Source organism: Chenopodium album, chromosome 27 (genome assembly GCF_948465745.1).
Source record: "Chenopodium album chromosome 27, dcCheAlbu1.1, whole genome shotgun sequence".
Taxonomy (NCBI): Eukaryota; Viridiplantae; Streptophyta; class Magnoliopsida; order Caryophyllales; family Amaranthaceae; genus Chenopodium; species Chenopodium album.
In genome coordinates, this window is record NC_137860.1 from 28,111,861 (window position 1) to 28,137,134 (window position 25,274).

General features: G+C 33.1%; 2 protein-coding genes, 1 long non-coding RNA gene and 1 pseudogene across 4 annotated transcripts; 2 read left to right on the top strand and 2 right to left on the bottom strand.

Annotated features, from left to right (window-relative positions):
- Positions 1-4,238: 4,238 nt before the first annotated feature.
- On the top strand, positions 4,239-6,115 carry LOC145619321 (auxin-responsive protein IAA1-like). The gene is made up of 4 exons (XM_081673992.1): positions 4,239-4,611; positions 4,959-5,140; positions 5,245-5,356; positions 5,472-6,115. The coding sequence occupies exons 1-4, from the start codon at positions 4,382-4,384 to the stop codon at positions 5,560-5,562; spliced, it is 615 nt and encodes a 204-aa protein (XP_081530118.1). The 5' UTR covers positions 4,239-4,381; the 3' UTR covers positions 5,563-6,115.
- A 5,677-nt stretch (positions 6,116-11,792) lies between these two features.
- Positions 11,793-13,190, bottom strand: LOC145620344 (protein CDI pseudogene; annotated as a pseudogene). The gene is made up of 2 exons (XR_014108211.1): positions 13,038-13,190; positions 11,793-12,916 (listed from the first exon to the last, which is right to left on the bottom strand). The product of XR_014108211.1 is annotated as a protein CDI pseudogene (transcript).
- Positions 13,191-18,369: 5,179 nt separating this feature from the next.
- Positions 18,370-19,148, top strand: LOC145621620 (uncharacterized). The gene is made up of 2 exons (XR_014108458.1): positions 18,370-18,585; positions 18,825-19,148. It is a non-coding gene; the product is annotated as an uncharacterized LOC145621620 (long non-coding RNA).
- A 273-nt stretch (positions 19,149-19,421) lies between these two features.
- Positions 19,422-24,797, bottom strand: LOC145620241 (D-glycerate 3-kinase, chloroplastic-like). Its single transcript, XM_081674878.1, has 12 exons — positions 24,500-24,797; positions 22,861-23,252; positions 22,591-22,670; positions 22,440-22,491; positions 22,308-22,349; positions 22,135-22,213; positions 21,851-21,882; positions 21,708-21,776; positions 20,322-20,396; positions 20,112-20,228; positions 19,977-20,027; positions 19,422-19,762 (listed from the first exon to the last, which is right to left on the bottom strand). The coding sequence occupies exons 1-12, from the start codon at positions 24,642-24,644 to the stop codon at positions 19,619-19,621; spliced, it is 1,278 nt and encodes a 425-aa protein (XP_081531004.1). The 5' UTR covers positions 24,645-24,797; the 3' UTR covers positions 19,422-19,618.
- Between the last annotated feature and the right edge of the window lie 477 nt (positions 24,798-25,274).

Here is a 25,274-nt window from a genome sequence, read left to right on the forward strand (position 1 = left end):
ATTTGATAACACGATATTATACATGATTTATATGTGATATTTGGTCTTATTTTATTGTGTTTTCTTCATTTTCCTAATCTTTTAGAGTTATTATTCTTCCTATTTCTATATTGCTCTTCTCGGTTTGTTTGTTTTTGTTTTCATAGGAATAGGGCTCGATTTGTGTGGAATTCAACTTGGACGCGAGATAATCTTCATATGGAGCGTTTCTAGCATCCACGAAGCTTCACGGCAGCCTAATCCGCAGCTTGATTGCGGCTCACCACGATTTACCGCAGCTTGCCTGCGGCGCACTTCAAGGGAGCAAGAAACACAAGGCTGGCAGCCTACTCCGCAGCCTTACTGCGGCTCGCAAACCTGTACCGCAGCTCAGTTGCGGCCACTTATTTACCAACGAGTTTAGCCCAATTTTTGGGATATTAGGAGTCCTAATCTTATGTAAAGACGGCTACTACTTTCCTAGCATATAAATAGGTTTTAGATAGTCTTTTATCGAACACTTTTACATACATTATTTTAGAGCTTTTTAGTATTACGTTCTTGAGGATTATTTTCTAGGGTTCTACTTTCAAGATTCAAGATTTCATAATTAATTCCAAGTATTGATTTCTTTTCTCAATTCTCTTATTTTATTATTGTTATTATGTTTTCTTTAATTATTTGTCTTGTTATTTTCATTATCATGTGTGAGTAGTTTCATAATCTAGGGTTAGGTTGAACCCTAATATGGATTGATGTGTTATTTGATTCCCAATTCCCAATTTAATTAATTTATAATTCCTCTTTGTTAGGGTTGGTTTTATTATCAATGATTAACTAGAAATAGTATTATTGAATGTGATTAGGTTTACAACGAAAGTTGATTCTTAATTGATTTTAGAACCCTAATTAAAAGTAAGAGCTTTTATGCATGAAAATAGCTAATTGTTCTTGGGACTTATAGGATGCCGTTCTCAATGTCTTTAATATGTATGATTCCATGAAAATAGGTATGATTGCATGTTAGGGAAGCTATTAGTTGATCGAAAGAAACTCTTAGTATTGTTTTAGGGAGCATATGTCCTGTGGAATAATTATTGATTTAATTGAGGGAAAGGGACTGTTCTATTGCATTGATTCATATTAGTGGGGATACTTAATCTTAGATGTTTTTAGTTCTTGATTAATTTCATATTATTATTATTTATTGCTTATTGGTTAATATTGTTCTAGTTTTGATCTATCGATATTGATTAGTTACTCGCTTAGTATTTATTTGAGTCTATTTAATTAGTTGAACCATAGTCTCTTGGGATCCGACCCTTACTTGCCCGTCTACATAGTAGTGGTCTTGTTAGGTTATTTTTGTTAGGTACGCGACACGCCTATCATCAGTTCAGTTCTGCTCAGTTCAGTTTAGTTCAGCTCATTTCTGTAAATTAGAACAGACCCTAAGTTTATTTTAATGAAAAAAAATGTAATTATGTGGTAATTAAGTGGTTCTATATTCATTAGGGTAATTTAAAGGAGCGAATTCTCTTGCCTTTCCACCACAACTCCAAATCAGATTCAAATGTCTTCGGAAGACCTTTTTCAATGTCAATGCACAACTCATAAATATTCACCGAGACCAATCAAATAAAACTCATAATTTATTCTTTGAGTAATAAACTTATGTACGTAAAGTGGTGGGAGTAATATTGATCATGATGATTTATATAATTCCGTTACATATATTCACCGAGACAAATCAAATCAAACTCATAAGAATAAATTAAAAAACTTCCTCCATTTTTTATAATCACAAGATCTCAAATAAGAAAATCATTATAAAACGGCGAGATGAATATCGGCGGATCAATTATCCACAATACTTGGTACATTGATTAAGATTTAACGAGCACAAAATGAGAGATACTAGTCATACTAAGTATGAAATGAAATACGACACGTGTCGGTTGAAGATGTAGCTGAGGTGGACGACCCGAACGCTGAAATCAAGAATAGTTTAGGATCCGAAAGAGGGGACAGAAGTCCGACAAAAAGACAGCGTCACATGGTGTAAAAAAAAGAAGTGTGGGACCCATTTAAAAGAATGAGTTGACTTCATTACCCTTAAAGACCGACATATGTGGGCCCCATCTTTTGCCTCCTCCGCTGTCCTTCCGCACACGAGCTGCTCTTACGCCATCATTCCCCCTTTTTTTTTTTTTTAATTCAATTTTTTTTTCATTTTTTTATACTCCGTATTTATATACTCCCTCCGTCCCTAAATTACATTCCTCCTTTCTCTTTTTGGTATTCCAAAATTACATTCCTCCTTTCTATTTTTGGTAAGTTTATTTTAGTAAATCAACTCTCTTTTTCTGTTTTATATTTAATGCTTTCTCACTCATCCTCACCTAATCTCACTCATAATCCTTGTGCCAAATTACAATGAATATGATTGATTAAAAAATTTCAATTAGGAGCATGTGATTGGTCCTTTTTTTTGCAAAGGATTGATGACATGTCATGAGTAATAACTAATCTATCTTTGTACTTCCTATTGCATTATCTAATTATTGCTATTTGTCTTATTCTACCCTCCTTAATTCCCGTGTAAATTTCTAAACAGGAATGTAATTTAGGGACGGAGGGAGTAACTTTTTTTTTCTTTTCCGTAATTCTTTTGATTAAATAAAAATTAAATTTACTTCTATTTGTACTGTATTGTTTCGTTTTTTAAAAGTTCTTACCATTTTGACTTCACAACTTCTTATATGTAGCTGGTCATATCGTGTAGCCAACCATTATAGAAGTAATGTTGTTAGTGTAATAAAGTTCCTTTACTTGCTTAGAGTTAAACTCCTTTAGTGTTATATGGGTTATTTGGTTAGTGTTACAGGGGTTAATTAGCTTTATTCTTTTATAAGTGGTCACACAGTGTGATCAGCCACACAGCCACATACAAGACATGTTGTTTTGTCTTTGTTTAACAAATTATACTCTAATTGTGATTAGTTATATAGAACACACACAAAAAATATAAAATTATTTATTACTGAGTAGTACATAGAGTTTTATAAGATCTGTTTTATTTTAGTTGCCACGAACTTAATATTAATTTAGTATTTCTGTTCTTTTCTTTCGAGCTTCTTATCAGAGCATATTATTAATAGAACGAAGCAAATTATTAATATTCAGCAAAGCAGGGCTCAACAGAAGACAACAGAGTTCAACAGAATAAACTAATTTTAGCAGAGTAGACTACAACAACTTAAAAAAACAAAACCTAATTCGATTTAAATATATGATAAGCAAAAGGAGTACATTTGATAAGCAAAAGGAGTACATTTGCTATCACTCACCAAAATAGTCATGAAAGCTCATTTGTATTTGAAATAATGGTGATTAATTCTCATTTACCTTTTTTTATTAATCTTTTGATTGTTCCCTCTAGGGTTTTTCCTTGGGAGGGTTTTTCCTAGCCTCTCTTGCTAGGGTTTTTACTTTGTTTTTTCTTCAATCCTTCCCTACTTCTCTTCATCTCCTTCATTCTTGATTTTTATTTGTAGATTTTGTAGGGGCTTCCACTGGTTTTTACCGGTGGAAAGCCCCAAATTCTCTTTAATTGCTTATAATAAAAAGATACTATCTTTAAGATGGTGTTCATGATAGGGGTTTTAATTACTTGTTTATTGAAGAATGAAGATAGAAGGTTTCGCAATTTCTACCGGAGTTTAGAAATCCACGGAAGTAGGTTCATTAAAAAAATTATGCATCTGCAGATCTTATGCCGAATTAGAGCGAACTCACAGATTGTATTGCTTCGGATGGAGTTTTTTGTTAAGGCTATTATCAATCGATTGTGCGATGTTATTTTTAGGGTTTTGTACATTTTTGTTGGAATTTTAAATTTTTCAAAAATTGATTGTAAGTGCCGTTTGACTATTTTATAAATGAAATCTTTAATCTTCCCGTCAAAAAAAAAAATCTTTTAATTGTCAAAACAAAAAAAAAAAACTGTACGAAGTAGTATAAATTTAGAGGTAGCACCGAAAATTTTGGGCAAGAATGAGGTAGGAAGAGGCGGTGGGGTACACGTCCAACCTACAAAAAATAAGAAACACACGCTTTGAGCAATCATACATTGTCTACTACTTGGACATATCACAACCGCTCATCTTTGGACACGTGGCATACATATAATGGTCAAATCACTCAGTATTCTTGCTAATTAATAAATCCAACTAGTATAAGTATAACCAAACCTTTAGCTCTTGTATATATACAACCTCATGTACAAGTGCTTTCATAACTTTCATTCACTTTGCCAAACTTTCCCTCCTCAAAAAAACCAATCAATAACGTAGAAAGAAACTAAACTTTCAAGCAAGAAATTTTTATTCATCTTTGATCGATGGTACATCAAGATATTTCAACAATGAATTTCAAGGAAACCGAGTTATCTCTTAGATTACCAGGCGAAAAGGTATCAAATTTAGAAGAGAAATTAGTGTTGAAAAGGCGATTTTCGGATACTCTAGATTTGAACCTTGGTCGTGATGAGTCTAATGGAAACAAAACTGCTAAAAATGGTGATTATGATCAAATGGAGCAATCTAGTGCCCCTAAACCTCCTCCTTCCAAGTAAGAACTCGGTTTTTGTTTTTTACTCTCTTTTTGTTTATTGTTTTAGTTATATTAGTTTCACTTGGAGAATGTTTTTATCATAGTAAATTTTACAAAGATATCGTCACTTTGATATAATATTTCTCTTCCGTACTAAACCATCTAGTCAACGAAATGAGAAAATAAGTATTAAAAACCCTTGTTCATTTTAAGTAGTGCTCGATAACTTGACTAGCCGGTCTTACAAAGATTTTATTAGTTAGTTCGTTACAAGTTATGAGTCTTATGACTAAAAACAATGTTTCCATGTATTATATGTCTTGTATAAGATTTTCAACTAATTTCGACGATTTATGACGTGGCAGGACACAATTAGTAGGGTGGCCACCAGTGAGAGCAAGTAGGAAGAATGTAATGAAGAGTTACAAATATGTTAAAGTAGCCGTTGATGGAGCACCTTATCTTAGAAAAGTTGATCTTGAATTATACAATTCTTACCAAGAACTTTTAAAAGCTTTGGAAGATATGTTTTCTTCCTTCACCATTCGTAAGTCATCTTTATCATAATTATTTCCTTTAAATTTAATTAATTAAGTATATAATAAGGTATGGTTGTTAATTAATGTTTTGTATAAATATTTATTTTTGCAGGTAATTTCTTTAATGATGGAAAATTAATGGACCCTGTGAATGGATCTGATTATGTACCAACTTATGAGGACAAAGATGGTGATTGGATGATGGTTGGAGATGTTCCTTGGAAGTAAGTATACATTAAAATTAAATAAAATTATTCCTTAATGTGAAATATATTCTTATTAGCTTTATTATATAAATAATTGATATTAATTATTTTTTTGTTGTTGTGGTTTGAACAGTATGTTTGTTGAATCATGCAAAAGAATTCGTCTAATGAATAGTTCGGAAGCTGTTGGACTAGGGCCGAGAACGCCCTCCAATTCCGACTAACTCAATGAAAAGCTAGATCGATCAAAAGATTTCTTATTGGATAAAATTTTGCCGAACGTGAACGAAAAACACAATCGATCTACACAACAAGTGCTCTGCTCGTATCAATGTGCAGTGTCAATCCCAAGTGTGAAGATCATATTGGGACGAAAGGGTTATCGACTTATCGTGTTTTTCGATTTGAAATTTGGTACACATACTTGGAATAAGAGTAAGGTTGTCCAAGTGCTATGGATTAACTCACTATGCTTCTAATTGTGGGATTGGGCATGTGAAACTTGGTGATTAATTAAAGTTTAGTAGCATAAAATATAGTTAGGAGCTCACTTTCCTTAAAAAAAGGAAGTTGAAGTGAACTATACAAGTAGTTGAGATCAGTACACCCACAACGGGTTTAATGTTCCTTGTGTTTGTTACTTTTGTTGGTTTATCTTAACTTTGAAAGAATTTTATTTATTGTATTAGATGATTATTGTATGGCTTATTATAATTTTTGTCGATATTATGTACAAATTAATTTACATCAAATACAAATATCCTTGATTCCTTTGCACTTGGATCTAATCGCTTTCATTTGTTTCATATAATGAGTTGCTAGTTGAGCTAGTTGATTAAAAATTAAATGTTTAATACAGCTATGTTCAATTTATATAAGTAATTAAAATTCGTTCATAAAAAAAATATTTTGAATTAAAAATTAGATGATTCAAATATATATATTTTTCAAATATATATATATATATACAGATTTAGAGTCAAATGAGAAGATCCTTAAAATGAGAAGGATGAGAAGGATTTTATGTGCATAATTTTTGTACTGAATATGCATATTTTTCGAACTAAATGTGCAAAAAAAAAAAGTTTGCCAGAAATCCAATGTGCATAAATTTTGAACATAATGTACATATTTTCTGTTTTTCCAGAAAATTCAAAATTTTTATTAGTTCGAAAATCAATTTTGCATATTTAGTGAAAAAAATATGCACGTTTAGTGAAAAACTTTTGCACATTTTCTTCCTTCTCATTCTTTTCATTTTAAGAAACTTCTCATTGGATCTCAACCCTATATATATATATGTGTGTGTGTGTGTGTGTGAGAAACAACTCTCTTATATGAGAACACATCTATGTTCTAATATAATATGTTAAGGTAGATGTTCTGAAAATAAATTAAACCCATCATCTTCAACCTCAACATTCTTTCTCCTATCCTCACCAACACTATCCAATCTCTAGTTCCTCTATCACCACCACCGCTTGTTCCATAGCCTTTATGCCGTCACCTCCACCACCATCACTCTTTCTCTTCTCCCCGACATCATGGCCAACACTCTCTCTCCTCTCCACGACGACCACCATCATCACATGCTCAAGAATTTCATGTGTTTTGTATCAACTTTTGAACAATTGTAGTCAAGAATTCAAGTTGTGAAGCTTAATCAAAGGTAAACCAAGCTTAATTGACAGTTTAATATGTGAAATCAAAATTTTTTCATTCAAATCAATAAAATTGGGCAAATTATAGAGTTCGAATTTTTAAGGATTTTTAATTGAATATAAGAAATTAACTAAACAAAAATTCATATGTTTACCTTGGAAATCAAGAATAAACTGATTTCGAATCAATTTGTTGTAAAAATCAAATTTCAATTCGTGTTCTATATTAACGAATTATGTTCTAAAAATTTAAGTATGTTCTAAAAACTGTTACATATGTTCTAAAATATGTTGTATATGTTCTATAAAGTATTGCATATATGTTCAGATTTGTTTTTGAGTTCAAGGTCTTAAAATTTGAGTATCATGTTCCAATTAAAACTATATTTTGAAAAGCTAAGTTTATTCTTTTAAGAATTATTACATATGTTAAGAATCATTGAGTCTAGATTCTAAATTTCTAGGCATTTTGTTCTAAACGCTATGCTACATAAAGTTAAGTATGATGTTCTAAATTTTTACTCACATGTTCTGATTCTTAAATCAGATGTTCTAAATTTTAATTTGAGACACATGCTCTAAATTTTTACTCGTATGTTCTAAGCTTTTACTTACATGTTCTAAATTTAAAATCAGTTCTCATATAAGTATGAATTCTCACATATGGGTCTATTCTCATCGGATCATATATATATATATATATATATATATATATATATATATATATATATATATATATATATATATATATATATATATATATATATATATATATATATATATATATATATATATATATATATATATATATATATGGGGAGGGATTCGGTAAGAACCTCACCTTATATAAGAACCCTTTCTTATGTAAGAACACTAATTATGTTCTAAACTTTTTCCTATGTTTTAAATTTTTTTCAACTTATGTTCTAAACTTTTTCCTATATTTTAAAAAAATTCTTACTTATGTTCCAAATTTTTTCCAATAATGTTCTAATTTTTTTTTTTAGATTATGTTCTAAATTATTTTTTTCAGCTTATGTTCTAAATATTTTTTCTATGTTCTAAATTATTTTTTCAACTTATGTTCTAAAGTTTTTCCTATTTTCTCAGTTTTTTCTACTTATGTTCCAAATTATTTTTAATAATATTCTAAATTGTTTTTTAAATTATGTTCTAAATTTGTTCCTATGTTCTAAATTATTTTTTCAGCTTATGTTCTAAATATTTCCTATGCTTTAAATTATTTTTTTTTCAGACCATGTTATGAATTATTTTTTCAACTTATGTTCTAAATTATTTTTCAACTTATGTTCTAAATTATTTTTTCAACTTATGTTCTAAATTATTTTTCTTATGTTCTAACAATTTAGTAGTTTATGTTCTAAATTTTTGCTATCTTTTAAATTATTTTTCTTATGTTCTAAATTTTTTTGCATATGTTCTAAAATTTTACGTATGTTCTAAATACGAAATTGTCAAAATTACAGAAATGCCATTACTAAAGGATCATTTTAGATGGTTAGATCAAAACTAATAAAGGGCTGAGATTGGTTCTTATATAAGATTGGGTTCTTATATAGAGGAGGGTTCTTACATGAGCCTTCCTATATATTTATATATATATATATATATATATAGGGGGAGGCTCTCGTGAGAATTTTTCTTATGTGAGAACACTATTTATGTTCTAAATTTTTACTCGTATGTTCTAAATTTTAAATCTAATGTTCTAAACTTTTCCTTAGGTGTTCTAAATTAAATCAAATGTTCTAATTTAGTACTCACATGTTCTAAACCATAAATTAGTTAAGTTTGATGTCATAAATTTTAAATAACTTGTTCCAAAATTTAATTTATATGTTCTAAATTTTAAAACATGTGTTCTAAGATTTTTAATTATATGTTCCAGATTTTAAAGCATATGTTCTATTTTTTACACGTATGTTCTAAATTCTTTAGTCACACTTTCTATATTCTATATCAATATGTTCTAAATTTTTATTCACATGTTCATAATCTTAAATCAGATGTTCTAAATTTTACTCATATGTTTAAAATTTCATAAAGCAAATTTTATAAATTTTTAATCACTTGTTCTAATTCTTAAATCAGATGTTCTAAACATATTACTTACACAAATGTTCTAAATTATTACTCATATGTTCAGAATTTTAATTTGAGTCACATGTTCTAAATTTTAACTCGCATGTTCTAAATTTTTACTTACATGTTCTAATTTTTAAATCAGTTCTCATATAAGTATGAATTCTCACATATGGACCTATTCTCACCGGATCCCTCCCCTATATATATACACACACACACATATATATATATATATACACACACACACACACACACACACACACACACATATATATATATGACATTTGAAAAAAAAAAATTCAATTATTGCTAAAATAATAATGAGTTATATAGGATAACAAGCAACATGGTTATGTTGATTTTAGTTTTTTTTTTTTTTTTTTTTTTTTTGTTTGAAACGATGTTTAATTAGTTAAGCTTATTATATATGGCTTTGATAATTTTATCTGAATTTGATCTATTTGAATGAGAGATTTTGATAATATTAATAGATATTTCTAATCTTATGAGGAGTTTTGATTTACTACGGATTTAATTGACAAAAAACAAGTTAGAATCACAATACCGTAAATAAGATGAAACAAATGGACTATTAACAAAATAGTTGTGTTTATATTGGGCTAGTCAATTCAACTTTCTAGTAACTTGGTTTTGCATGTCATGAATTTCATGATGATACAAGTCGTACAACTTTATAGTAACTTGAGCTCAAAGGCAAAAGACTTGGCCCAATTACCAAAGTGGATTCGAAGATGATTGCAAACCATATTCACTGGGCTAGTCTAATCAAGATTGATGAACATGTGCATCACACAACACAAAGACTTTGATGTAAACATTAATATTTGATAATTAATCCTCAATCTATCCTTTGATATTTGCCCCGTTTTTCTTCTAACTTACCCCTTTTAATTTTCTACATACAATAGATGATTACAGTGGTTACTTTACCTTGATGGGCAAACAAAAGGGAGCGAAGGGAGTAATTCTCTACCGTACTAAACTTATAATACGTAGTACGTACTATTTTAGAATTACTGGCTAAAGTAAAGGAAAAACTGCTATAAATGACCGAAAATATTACACTTGTATTCATGATAGAGTTCTGCATATCTTCATAGAATCACAGTAGTCAGTTGAAGTTACAGATAACATAAATATTATTTTTCGATTCAATCTTCCATTCTGCTTCCTAAAGGCGCAGTTTGTGTTTGTTCATCTTCCCTGTGGTGATCTCCAAATAAAACAAGATGCGACTTATGTAATAGCAAGAGCCTCAAGTAGTCGAGTATGACATTGAGGCCTCTACTTCATAGCTCTTGGTCTTAGGCTTATGTCCCTTGCATCCTTCTGTTCACTGATGCAACTCATGTTTTCTATCGGCTAGTGTATTTCTTTTTATAATCCATGTATGTATTGTGTCTTATGTTGCCTTTTCTGAACTGCTATAACTGTCTTTTGCTCAAGGAGTTAGTTTACTCTTGTAATATAAGTATTCCCCTTTTGCGGTAAAAAAAAGTGTGTTATCTACCAATTCAATCAATCTGGTGGTCACGTAACTAGTTCAAATTACATTATCAACATGAAAATCAAAATCAAACAGAGGTAACATATATACTAATGTCGTTCACTGTGTGTTAAAGAACCTGATCCAGGTCACATGTGTAAAATGCAAGTTTTAGAAGACTGCAATCAAGAAAAGTACATCAACACTGCTATTTTTTTTTTAAGAGAGCCACTAGGCAATTGATGAGGTTCGGGAGGAAAGCTCTAACCACTTGGATTGTTCCTCTTTCTCAACTACGTCCACAGACTCTACACCGTGTGAAGAGAGAAGTTGATTGCTACTTCCATGTAGATAATTTTAAGTCTAGTATTCTAACAGAGCTGCATGTCTTTTGCAGAATATTACACAGCAAATACTTCACCTTTATACCAAATTTGGTAATATAGGAGACAGACCACTTCAGAATATGATTTAGAAAATGTACCCAAAAGGCACATTGATGAGAATAGTTACTGGAGAACACAGTCATCATTCTTCAAACTTTAATCAGTTAGAGCATCATAATCAATTTGCTGCTTTAGCTCCAAACATATTGGAAGCTTCACAATCAAACTTAAAAATGGATTAATTATGCAGCTTTCTCTTCACATAGTTTAGTGGGAGAGGATCCTCTCCTGTGCACGGAGGTACCCCGTCATCCGTGCAGTGTGCACAAGATATGGAGGGAGGAGCGAGAGAGGATAACCTCCTCCCATAGGCACCCAACCTCGAAACTCCTGCATTCCTCTCCTCACATCTCTGAGCACTGGTCCCTACTGTACACAGAAGTGGAGCCACACCCAGGTGTATTTTTACAGCTATCTAACATATATACCAAGAATAGTCATCACTCTTGCTGCATTGAAGAAGAGAGACCAAGAGTCCTCGTACATTTTTATTAAAATATACAACTACTTCTATCAACCAAATAGGGCCAATGAATGATTGTGCAAATTAACAAGATGGAAGGATGTAGTCCATAACTTCGGTAACCATCAATAAAGTGTAACTACCTTATCACAAGGGAATCATAACCAACACCGGAAAACAGTACAAAAGCATAGACATACTCACATCCAGACATTAACATCAAAGATCCATCAACATATAATAAAGGAATTAGAATCATACTACTAATAGCTTATCAAACAAACAAAATTTATAAGAAGCTTTATTGCTAAACTCGTATCTGAAATTCTGAATACATGGTATTACATTGCCATCTTCACAATAAGAATAGTGAAGAACATTACATCATTAACAAGCATGCTCTAAATCTCTACATAACTACTAAGAATGAATATCTGTAGCTCTGCATAACCACCAATAGTCGAAAAATTACAATCAACAAATATGAATACTCAACGAAACAGGTAATACTAAGCACCTTACAAAACAATGCTGAACAAAAGAATCTAAAAATCTCATTCTACTACTCAAGCAGCAACCTTCTCTGCTACCTTTTCCTTCTCATACTCCTCCAATTCCTTCAACCACAAATCACCAAACTCACAATCCTTCCACGCCTCGAACCAAGGCCCACCGAGTGTATAATGTATCGCCTTTGGGTTAGTCTCGGGCTTACCCTCGACAACCTGGTTATGACCAACAAGGAAATTCCACACAAATGGAACATCCCCAATCTCATGATCCTCTAACCATTGAAACCTATGAAGGAATGCCCCGGTTTGAGTATTAACAATTTCCGGGGTTAGCACCTTATTTTTTGGGTGTGCACAATTATACAACACCATAGAAGACCAATTCTTCCTAGGATAAACAGTTTGAACAGCACCATCCATTTTAGTAGTTTCTTTAGGTGCATAATCATGTTGAACACACATAATTGCATACTTTTCATCAATCAAATCAACTAATTCCTTAATATCAGCAAGATATAGAAAATCACAATCAACAAACATAGCCCAACCCTCAAAATTAGCCAAATGAGGGGTTAAAAATCTGCTAAATGAAAATTCAGTACTTTCTAATTTTCTCCTTTCTCTCCAATAAATCCCCATTTCCCTTAATTCAGATTGTTTAATTGGATGAACTTCAACAGGAATTGAAGAACGTTTAAGAATTGAATGCTTACAAACTTCATATGCAATATCTTCTTTTGGATCATACCCAACAAAGATCTTGAACGGAATTAGGGTTCCATTATTCGTACCATTGCTCGATTTATCAGAAATTACCTCAATTGGGGTTAAAATTGAATCCATTTCCACCGAACCCATTTGTAAATTTTTCTGGGATTTTGATCTGAAACAAGAATAAACCCGAAAATCAATGAAAATTGTGGGAAAAATGTAGCATCAATTAAAATGGGAAAATCAAGAAAAGGGCTAGATTTTTGGGGGAAGAGAGAGAAAGAGAGGATTACCAGGAGAATGAAGCACCGACAGATCTTGAAGGGATGAAGAGAGGAGAGACATTTTTGGGGTATAAATAGAGTGAGTGAAGAAGAAGGAAAGCAGGGGAGAGTGTGAGCTGTGAAAGGAAGAAAACAGTGTGAAAATTAGTTAATTTTGATTTGGGATTGATTAAGATTAATAATCAGTGGACTACCGACGTTTTATTGAGGATATGATACGCGGTTTGCTCCCGGATGGGTGGTTTGATCGGCGCGTGTCGGTCTCGAGCACGGTGTGTTATGGGTCTTACGGCGTATGTGAGTTATGTGTTGGCGTGTGAGTGACATGTGTTCTGTCTATATAGAACGTGATGTTGTGTTATTTAAAGTGTGTTTTCTTGAGCAGCTCCAATGGTTGAGAAAAGGGACCAGCTTGCAAATATTAAAAATGTTAAGCTAGTAGCTACGCCATTGTTGCACATTTTATTGATTAGCTTTGGCAAGCAAACTAGCTTTGTAGAGCTAATTAGCTTGACAAATATTTATTAGATAAAAAAATATTATTAATTTAAAAATAAATTAATTTACAACTAGCTTAACCATTGGAGCAACAAATAGCTTTAATTGTTGTAGCTTAAGAAGATGATGTGGCATGCCAAGATAATAAATAAATTAGCCAACCATTGTAGTTGCTCTAAATTAATTTACATGATAATATTTGAACGGAACTAATTTTAAAGGTGGATTATATTAAATATTTGATATGAAAAGTGAACTTAATCACTAACATGTTATAATTGGTAATAATAAAAAATAGAAATTCTATATAGTGTGGCCTTATAATTTTCCTCTTTTCACTTTGTGAATTTTTTCTAAGACAACATATTTTGCTCTAGTTCCTCGTGTAAAGTTTATAAAATTATTATTGTTTTCATGTCAAAATTCCAAAGGTTATTTTCCAAATATCTTACAATTGCATATGTTCTTATCAATCAATCAATCAATAATCTTACTATATACTAAAAGACACACCAGTAATGACACGTGTCATTTCCTGGTGTGTCCCTTATCTTTTTATTTTATTTATTTTTTTTTTTGAAAAAAAAGTTATATAAGGAAAAAATCTTTCTATATATAAGTAATAATTACATATGAAATATACTACAGTAGAAGATTTGATTTAGCTTTTCAAAAAAAAAAAATTATTGACAACTAATAAGTTAAGCAAAAAAATTAAAAATAATATTCTTAACATACAAGTAATTTGTGACATGTGGATGTGGACAATTTTTTTAAGGAATGAAAGACATATTATAAATTATATGCGTTTATTACAAAAAAAAATTATATATTAATTTCTTGATTTTTTAACCATGTAATAGAAGCTACGGGCTTAAATAGTAAAATGTGAATATTAAATCAACAAATAATATTTTTATCATTTTTTGATTTTGTCATGTTTATAAAATCAATTATTGAAAAGTACCGTGCATGACACGGGAACTAACCTAGTTAAACTATTATTTTCAATTCCAAAATTTTCAAGGCTTTTTCCCAAATATCTTGCAATTGCATGAATGTCTTCATGAAATCAAATGTTCTTCACTCCATTTTCATAGAGAATAAATCAGCGTTTTCTTCTTCTATCTTTTTCTCGCCCCGTCCCTCATACCTAGGGATGTTAATGAGTCTAGCTACTCCCTTCACTTTTTTAAGTGCTCTATAGAAACGTTTGGAACACCTCCAACATTTTTTTTATTTTTTATTTTATTTTTTTTTTCAGCTGTCAAAAAAAAAAAAAATATGTTGGAGGTGTTCCAAACGGCAGTTTGTGAGCCACCTAAATGATGTCTCGCAGTCGCAGTCGCAAGGGCAGGTTGGTCACTTTACGCGGGAATTAAATTTTTCCATGTAACTTCAGTGATACAAAATACACTCTCAATGTTAATATAAAAAAAAGGAAAATTTCACATTTGCTACCGCTTTAATTTTTTATTTTATATTACTACCACCTAAATCGCCGTTTTTTAAAAATCACTACCACTTAACGGATTCCGTTAAGTTTATTAAAAAAAATAAAAAAATTAATTAAAATATAAAAAATTAATTGAAAAATAAAAAATATATATAAACCACCCTCCCCCCTACCCTGCCACCCCTCCCCTCAACCACCACCACCCTGCCCTCCCCCCTGCCGGCGGCCGGCGCCGGCGCATACCCACCCCCATCCCTTTCACCCACCCCTACGCAGCCAAACGAACCCCCCCTTCCATTTCCCGTTGATCCCCACCTCGAACCAAAACCACCCCTTCCCCTTCCCCCCACCGGAATCCGCCCCCGCCAGCCCCGTTCCCCCACCGAATCGACCCCCCTCCCCTTCCCCTACTGTTCTCGGCCTTCAAAAACCCTAAACCACTCGTCCACCACCCCAAAATCACCCAAATTGAATTTAGGGTTTCGTTTCCAGCTCGATTCAGGTTGGGCTGGGGGAAATCGATCGTTTTTTGCTCGATTCAGGTTGGGGGAAGGGGAAATTGGCCGTTTCCGGCTCGATTCCAATTGGGGTGATGTCGGGGTTGGTGTTTAAGGGTAGGGGTGGCTGTTTTGGGTGGGGGAAGGGTGGTTTCGGGGCTGGTGTTTAAGGGTAGGGGTGGCTGCTTTGGGTGGGGGAAGGGTGGTTTCGGGGTTGGGGTGGCTGTTTTGGGTGGGGGAAAGGTGGTTTCGGGGCTGGTGTTTAAGGGTAGGGGTGGCTGTTTTAGGTGGGGGAAGGGTGGTTTCGGGGTTGGTATTTAAGGGTTGGGTGGCTGTTTTGGGTGGGGGAAGGGTGGATGGTGGTCGAAGGTGGCAAACAGGGAGGTAGTGAGGGTGTCCGAGGAGGGAGGGGTGGCAGTGAGGGTGGTTGATGTCACTAACGGAAATTGTAACGGAAAGTGTTAAGTGGTAGTGATTTTTAAAAAACGTTGATTTAGGTGGTAGTAATATAAAATAAAAAATTAAAGGGGTAGCAAATGTGAATTAGGGTCCTTTCCCTGGTAGCAAATGTGAAATTTTCCTAAAAAAAGGTTCAAATGTCATTTGGGTACTTATTGGAATCGCTTCAATAATTAACTTCTTAATATATTCAATTGTATAATTTGTACTTGTTGTTTATTAATATTAGAGATATTATAGGTCAAAGTTTTACATGGGCATAAATCAAAATAGAGCATATTGTTGGCAATTTCATCCCATATCCCACATGGAAGAAATAGCAAGGGAAGGAGCTATTTATAAAGTGATGCTCAATACACTAGTACAAGGCCTTTTGGGAAAGAGTCCAAAAACAAAATTGGGTAAATATCTAAGTTTTTTCGAATCGAATTGGGTATCCAAAATGGCCAGCCCTAAGTGTGTGTATGAGCATACATCGATGACCCAACAAATTGATATTATAACCGAGCTGGTTCGATCGGGGGCGGGTGGCTGTCGTGGAGTTAGTGGGGGTGTTCTTGTGTGTCCTCGATGTATGTAGATTTGGGCCCTTGTGTCAAAAGTCCTCTTGATGGTGTTCGGTAACTTGTGGTTGGAGCGAGTGGGCATGGTTCGGTGGATTGCGAACCATGATAATTGATGGTGTTGTAATCAGGCGACAGGTTCCGATAGTGTATCGACGGTACTGAAAAGGGGCAAGATAAGTATCAGTTGGATTTATCCTTCGAGGTAAGGCCATGAGTGGATGATGTGGTCCTTGGTCTGAGGAACAATTGTTGGGAATTTCATCCCAAGTCCTACATGGAAGATAGCAAGGGAAGGAGCTATTTATAAAGTAATGTTCAATACACAAGTACAAGGGGTTTTTTGGGAAGGAGCCCAAAAACAAAACCGTGCGAGCTTGGCTAAAAGCAAACAATATTGTACTAGTGTGTGCATGAGCATTCATCGGCGGCCCAACAAAGCTCGTTAATTATAAGTTTGATAAGGTTTTTTTTTTTTTTTTTTTTTTTTTTTTTTTTTGGTGTTTAGAAATTTACAATGATGGATGATGAAAATCGATCCCACGAGAACTTTAACCACCTAAGTTATCCTCTACTCTCAAAACAGTATGCTTAAGTACTAAAGTGCATTGTTATGTTTGTGTACTTGTTCTCCGTCAACTTCTCACATACAAGTACGAGTAATATTTTATGTTTGTTATTGCGGAGTAGTAATTACTTCATATTATGACACTTCTAATTGAGGTCAATATAGCCTAATGGCCCCAATCTTAACAATAATTCATCAGTCAATAGTTACATTATAAATTATTGTCTTCGATCATTTGGCCATTATATTCATGAAGAAATTAATGGCAATATTTCACGTTTGAATTAGTACAATACTACGTATGGTGGGGAGGTGATGACAAAGGTGAAAGAGAAAGCATCTGATGGAGCACCTATTGTTCTTTCTTAATTATTGGTCATGGATTTGACATGAAAAATGTGATGTTCATAAACAGCCGACACTTGTCCCTTGTTCACCAAATTTAATGGATCGGAGTTAGCTTATTAAATTATGTTATATTCACCTAATTTTCATTTATTTGAATATATTTAATTTTTAAAATTATATTCACCGTATTGAATTCATGACGTAAAAGGACCATACTACGGTAAAATCTCCACTAGATACACCAAATACTAATTAGATTTTTTCCTAGTGTTTATCATGTCAGAAACAATAACTGCTGCTTTGGTCAAGGATTTAATGTAATCAACTTCTTATTTTTGTTACTAATGTTTGTTAATGTCAGAAATAATGGAGTTTGATTTCTTTAAACCCTTGACCTGAACAACCATTATTGTTTGCATGATAAATACTTAGTTATTTTAGTGTAGTCTGTTATAGTTTACAAGTGAAGAAATAATGAAAATTTCAACTTCTAAAAAGATGGAGAGTTGTATCAGTATGAGAAAGGGTTGAGACTTGAGAAAGCTTGAACCCTATTCCTAAGACGATGTATATATGCGCAATTGAAATTCCCTACGAGTATTATATATGTAACAGAACCTCCATCTTGTATCGGGTATACCTAGACCTTGCATGTAACATGTAAGCACGTTACACGTAACTTGCAAAGCTAAGTAATTGTGCATCATCAAGTGTGCAATCAGTCAATTACAATGTAGTAGCTAACAATAACATACAATTAAGTACGAAGTATTCAAATGTTGTTAGACTTTTCCAAGGAATCTCCCAGCTAAGAGTAATCAGTGACAGATAAGAAGAAAGAGATGGCTCTATATTTAATCACCATCTTTAATTGACAGAAGAAATCAACAAAAGTATAAGAATTAACATGGGATATACCAAAAGACTATATTGATTAAATATTGACATGAAATCAGTATATAAGGACATAGATAACATATGTTCTCCTTGCCATCTCGTCGAAATTTGAGGCCAAACAAATATTAATCAGTTTTTCATCAGATTTGCTTAGGGTGTAGCTTTGCTAGGTCGATATCTACTAAAAACGAGCAATGGAAAGCGGACAGGCACAGACTTATTCTGAACACATCAAGCAGCGCCACCATGATAAAGGATGGATCTACGCTTGGTTTGTCACTTCTTCCCTTCTAATATCCTTTCATGAAGTATTATGAATGTAGTGACTATGTTTAATACAATATGGTGTTATATTTTTTATGTATTTTGATCAGATTTTGGTCTTAACAATATTCAATTACATTAGTACTGTCCTGTACTTTACTAATTAAGTCGCGTTGTTTATAATTTTTCCTATATGGAAGGTTCGTTAATATTTTCTAATGCCTGAAATTTATGTTGGGATTGCAGCTTATTTACTCTGTGCTGCTGCTTCTGCTGTTATGAGGCATGTGAGTGCTGTCTGAAGGTTTTCTGCTGCTGCTGCGACTCTGATGATAAAAATGAGGATAAAAGGGATTAATTATTCCTAATTTCTTTTTAATGAAAGTATGATTTGTGAAAACAAATCCTAAAATAGTGAGTGTATCTGCTTATTTGTTTACGCTTTGTTACATTTCATGTTCTTACAGTGTGCAGGGTGTAAAAAAAAATATGTGCTTTATGACAGAGTTACTAGCTCTGATGTCTTCTAGTTCAAGTATACATATTATAAATAATGAACTTTGGCTTTAATGTGATGATCAAGTTCCTTTATGCTGTATTTTTTTTAGGTTGGCTATAGTTTATAAAAACGCGAAATTATGTTCCTAATTTAAGAAAGAAATACCACATTTTCCTAATCACCTATGTGGTTTACTGTCCTCTTCCATCACCTCGCTTACATTTTCCATATGATCTCTAATTTTCAAGAACCAAATAAAGGAAATATAATCTTCTGTAAAATATCAATTTCAATGCAAATTATATAGGGCCAAACCAAACATGGCCTTAGACGTCCATGTCTCGTAGCAGAACTTGGAAGTTATATCATATAAATTTTTAAACATGATCAATCGTTATCTCCCAAGGGGTTTTTCAAGAGTAATGAAAGAATGTGCATTTCAATTGAAGATCTAATGTACAATAATGTTACCAGATAGTAGAAGTAATAGAACTACATGAAATATGAACAAAACCAACCTCTAAAAATAAACACTCTAAGTTCAGCTGATGAGGATGGGGTTCCTCCCTTCATCTATCTCAACAACAAGAGTATGATTTGGATCTGATCCATTTGGTCCTTCCGCGTAAAGAGTAGGTAGATAAGCTTTGTAGGCAGGCAAGTAACGAGAAACGAAGTCCAATACCTGCAGAATGCACCCACATGAAGGCTATCAGTTTAAGAACGGACAGCTTGCAGGAAACCCCCACCCCAGGAAGCAGGAAAAAAAAAAAAAAAAACAGTGATTATTCGCGGCTTCCACAGCAAATTTAGTCAATAAGACAACATTGCCTCAACTAAAATTGCCTTGGTAGAAAAATCATCACCCTAAAAATTTCATTGAGATATATAATGTTCACCTCCTCGTCTGACATCCCTGATTTTCCATCTGCCCTCATGGCATGCTCTGCCTGTAAAGACACAACCTTATTTTTTAATTGTACTTATAAAGAAGAATGTGACCGTGCGTAAAAAAAAAAGAGGAGAAAAAAAACCTGAAGTCTCCACTGATAGACACAACTTGGGTCTTTGATCTTGATTACTACCCATGCCTTTATATACTTGTCCCATGCGTCATAATAAGCTCGTAGATTTTTATTTACTATTTCAAGCTGTATAAACAGGAATTAACACAAAATATAAATTAGAATGAGTGCATTTGCAGGCCGGGGGTGGTCATTTTGTTAAGTTGCAAGAATGTGAACCTGTGGATCAATATCTTTCACCACTTCATCTGGAAGGGGTTTGAAACCCAGCATCCAGCCTTCAAAGAGAATAGCCTACAAATGTAAAGCAAAAACACAGACCATCACAAAGAGGATTATATAGAAGTCGCTCATCAGTCCACAGATCTAAAAGTACTTTAAAGCCAACAAGTCATATATGTTTGAACAAGACGAATATTCTGAAACTGACAATTAAGTATGAGCAATGTAATCTATGATCCATTTCAATACAGCAGATAGATCTCAGAGTCACAGATTGCCAGCGTATTTTCTGAAACTGATAGACCAGGTTCCCAATTACACTGTAGGAGATAGCACTCCAACTTAGCAGATACTGGATTATATAAGCAGGTTTCACAAGCAAATAAGAGACAGCAGATTCTGTAGAAGTGCTCGGTAATCAGTAGTTCTCAAATAGTAATTTTGCATGTGAATGTATAACATGACATTTAAGGACTTGAATACATACTCCGTATTATTACACATAGCATAACTGCATAAGATAAAACGTAGAATTCAGTAGTATAAAGGGTAATCAAGTGATTAGATTTTTCAAAAGCAAATTTACTCTTTGATATACTGCTTCTATTAGCATATTGGACTAGTTGAATCTTATAATTTCTGCTGCAATTTACTTTTTATCAAACACCTCCCTCTATCAATGCACATAGCAATTGGCTAGAAGCTTCTGAAGAGCCGAAACAAATAAAGGGGAAGAAACCTCATGAGACAGAATTTGGATGAAGTTCTCAGTAACCACAAAAGAAATTGGAACTTGACAGGGGCTGTTAAAGAATCTTTGCAGTAAGACCCTTAATAACACTCTCATCAATGCAAAGGATTGCTATTGTAATCCACAAATCTGTAGCTTCCTAAAGCTCTCATGGGGAAAATCATGCCAGAAGATACAGGTTTTGGAGGTAAGGGATGTGTATTGAATCTTAGGTTCATGATGTGTCGAAATTAATACAGATGACATTTCACAGAACGTAGATGTGTCATATGTGTGTGAATGCGCGAGCACACAGTACCAACAGTAAAAGGCACCCATTTTGATTGTTACCGAGAAAGATTGCCTTTATCCTGTAAATAAAGGAAATAACAAACTAAATACAAGTCAACACAAATGAAGCACTCAATGACCAAAAGATAGGTTTACCAGTGTGCCTTATATTGAGGTGATAAAAAGAAATATCAAATTATACTAACATGGTCATAGCTTATATACAGACAAAAATAAGATAACCTAGATGATACACAAATACACAATGAATCTAATTAAATAAAAGAACAAGATATTGGCATTTGAAGCAATATGTTTGGGGATCAAAAACTCATTAAAGAACCATATAAAGAACTTCTCACCGTTAGTGGCCCCTCAACCTCTGGCCATGTTTCAGGATCTGCTCTGTCTCCCCTCCCATTATACGCAGACTGCACACAGATTGAACAAACTTCAGAGTTCAAACATGATCTCAGGTGGACAATTGAAAGCTTTTTATGCTTACTTTATTGTATCTTGGAACTTTCATCTTCATACCTGAAATATATAGTTTCTATAAATGGAATGATTCTAAAATATTTTAATGGAAAAGAAGAAAAAGGCCAGAAAGAAGAAAGTTCAGCAAGTGGACTAACAACTATTATATGAGAAGATAATATAAAGATGAAAAGGCGTTAATTAAGATTATGGACAACTGTGGAAGGTGAAATGATAGACGTGTGCAATGTACCACCAAGAGGTTGCACATGTTCTAGCAATTGGACAAGGATATTATACGTAAAGCAATACCTTCTTCAGTTAATTTGCTCAAGGCTGTAAGTGTTTCAACAGAAAGCGATAGATCATGGCTTCCAGCATTTCCCCGGTACTGAAAATAGTCATTTGACATCATCAGTGCACAAACAATTTGATATTTTTTTTTTATTAAATTAAAATAATTGAACTAAGCAGGCTGGTCAAACCTCTAAAAGACTATTTCCCGAGTTCTCTTCTCTTAGTTTACCCTACAGTTACCATGAAATTCTGTCAGAAAAAGACAATAATGATACAGACCTCAAATTCTGTTATCTCTTTGAAACCACTGGAATAAATACCTGCTCTTCAGCTGTCAAATAGAAGTCATCAATGGATATTGTAGCAGTTTTCCTAGCAAAATTACATGTTATCAGTCCAACAAAAATGTCATACTTTTCTCATCAATTTCTCACAAGTACATGTCATGTTCCTTAAATTTCCAATATGTACCTGCCAGTAATTTGGAAAAGATAGTATAGTGCGAATACGAGTGTTGTCTTTCCACAACCTTGTGGTGCACTAAATCCTATCTGCAAAAAAAGAAGGCTTATTTCAGACAATTGAAACAGGAAGTCTTTCAAAGGTATTTGTAATATACTTCCAACACATCATAGAATGTATACTCGTGGCTGATCCAGAAATATGATATTACAAAACATAGCATGTAAAAAAATATCACATAATGAATAAGTATATACAGAGATGTTTATAATTTTGTACCACTAGAGGAGGGACTTCTTCTCCATCTTTGAACTTGGATGCATGTTTGGAGATTTGATCTTCACACCATAAGAAGACTGGAATATAGTAATGATAAAGCCTGATTTTCTGAGCATCATCTAGTTTAAGTTCATTGAGCAGGAATACTCTACAAAGTTGAGATGCACACAATAACCATTTATCGATTGACTCGGCAATCTTTTGCTCAGTAAGACCTGTTTTATTTACAAGGGGGCCGGAACATATAAAGGCAAAAAGGTCTTCTATAGAGGAAACTGACACAGTTGATGTTCTTGGAAGGGCTAATTGAACATGGCTTGGTCTGCTTCCATTGCTATACATGTTTCTATGGCTGGTAAAGTTCTCTTCCAGCCATGAAAATCTACACCCTGCTGTAACAACAGGTAAATTAAGAAACTCAGAAGTTTAATAATGAATTCAGAGCTTAGAATTTGTTAAATTATAGTGATATTTTTATTAATGAAGTAAAGGTCACAAGCCAAATAGAACAAAATAAACAAAAAGCAGCTCCTATAATATTTGTATAAGCACATAAGCTATTCGAATTGTAACATTATAGATACAACATACACCAACTAGAACCTCATCACCCGTTGTTCTCATTTGTTAGTGGACCAACTCAACCAAAAGCTTAAGCTGATGGTTGAAGCCCAGGAATATGTTTTATACTCTATCACGTCCCCTTACACGAGAGCCCGTTTGGGCTAGAAGTGTGGATGCAACATGGGCCCTCCTCATACCCAGCGCTTAATATTCCACTTGGAAGTAGGGGGTGGATGAGATTCAAACCCGTGACCTTTGTGTCACGTTGGCTCTTGATACCATGTTAGTGGACCAACTCAACCAAAAGCTTAAACTGATGGTCGAAGCCCAGGAATATGTTTTATATTCTATCATCATTATCAGCCACATTGACATACTCCAACTATCATTTCACCTATTTTAACCATCAAATGAAGAATCAATCTTCGCCTCATTGTTAAAACACTTACGACACGAGTATATCCTATGTCGTCCCCCAAAAGCACAATTTCAGAATTGGTTTTGCTAGCATAAATTGATTTTGCAAGCATTAACAGAAGTCAACTTCACAACAAAATCAACATATATATGCTTCCAAATTCTAACGTTTTAGTATTATACGTTTTGATTAAAATGATTTCATTCACCTATAAATTTCTAATATTAATTTCTCACAGTTGATTGAAAAATTTCTTTAAAAAATGTAAAAAAATGTCATGTAACAGGAAAAGGCAAAAAATGTAATATTATGTATTGTCTACAACGTACTTAATCACCTTTAATCACATATGAAATAAAACATAAAAGTCAATTTCGCAAAAAGGGAACTTTTATGCAAAAGGGAATTTTCACTTTTATGTGATTCGGGCCACCACTATTTACGGTATATCTAAAATAACTACTCGAAAATTATTTTTTTTTTAAAAAAAAAAACAGTCTTACACCAAAATTACACAGAAATCATCCACAATTGAACAATAACAAAACTATAATCCCATCAGATAACACAAATTACCGAAATTAAACAAATTATCAATATCAATACTTATAATTAATTAATTATTACACAAAAAATAAAATGGAAGAAAAAAATTACCTGGAGCAGAAGTAGAAATATGAGGAAAAGAATAATTGTGAGAATATTTATTGGAGAGAGAAAATTTGGTATTGGATGAGAATACTGAAGTGGCATTTGACCATGGCGTAACAGCTTGAGATGAAATGTTCAAAATATTCGCCATTTTTAATCAATATTATTGCTTTCTCTCTCTTGTTTCTCTCTCTACTCTGGTTTTTGTGTATGTTTGTTTGTGTGTGTTTTGAGGCTGAGCAGAGCTTGTACAAAATGGTGAGGACTCTGAGGATGGAAGTTTCCAATGGTATGTTGTTAGTTTAGATATGGATTTGATTTTATTTTTTTGGGTGTATATGGACTATATTTATCTGTTTTCTGTTTTTTTATTAAAAAAATATATATTGTTTGTTTATTATTCAACTAATTTTTTGCTGTCATGAGTCAAATTTATGTGGATTTTTCAAAAGGATGAAATTAATAACATGTTGTGCATTTATACTTGGGCTACATGCAAAATGCCTAGAGGCCCTAGAGTACATCTTAACTTATTAGTTGTCAAGTGCTAATTTGTTTTTAAAGTTATAAGATTGGAATTTTGAAATCAAATTTAGCGTTAAGAGAAACTAATGCCCTATTCTTTTGAGCTTCTTTATTTTGCTCTACTCTGATCTATTCTGCTTAAATTAGAATTGATTAAAGTTAACTCGGCCCATTAATCCTGCTCAACTCGACCTGATTTTGGGCATGATTTGGGAAGAATTTTTCGGCCCCAAAATTTATTTATTTGGGCGAGTTT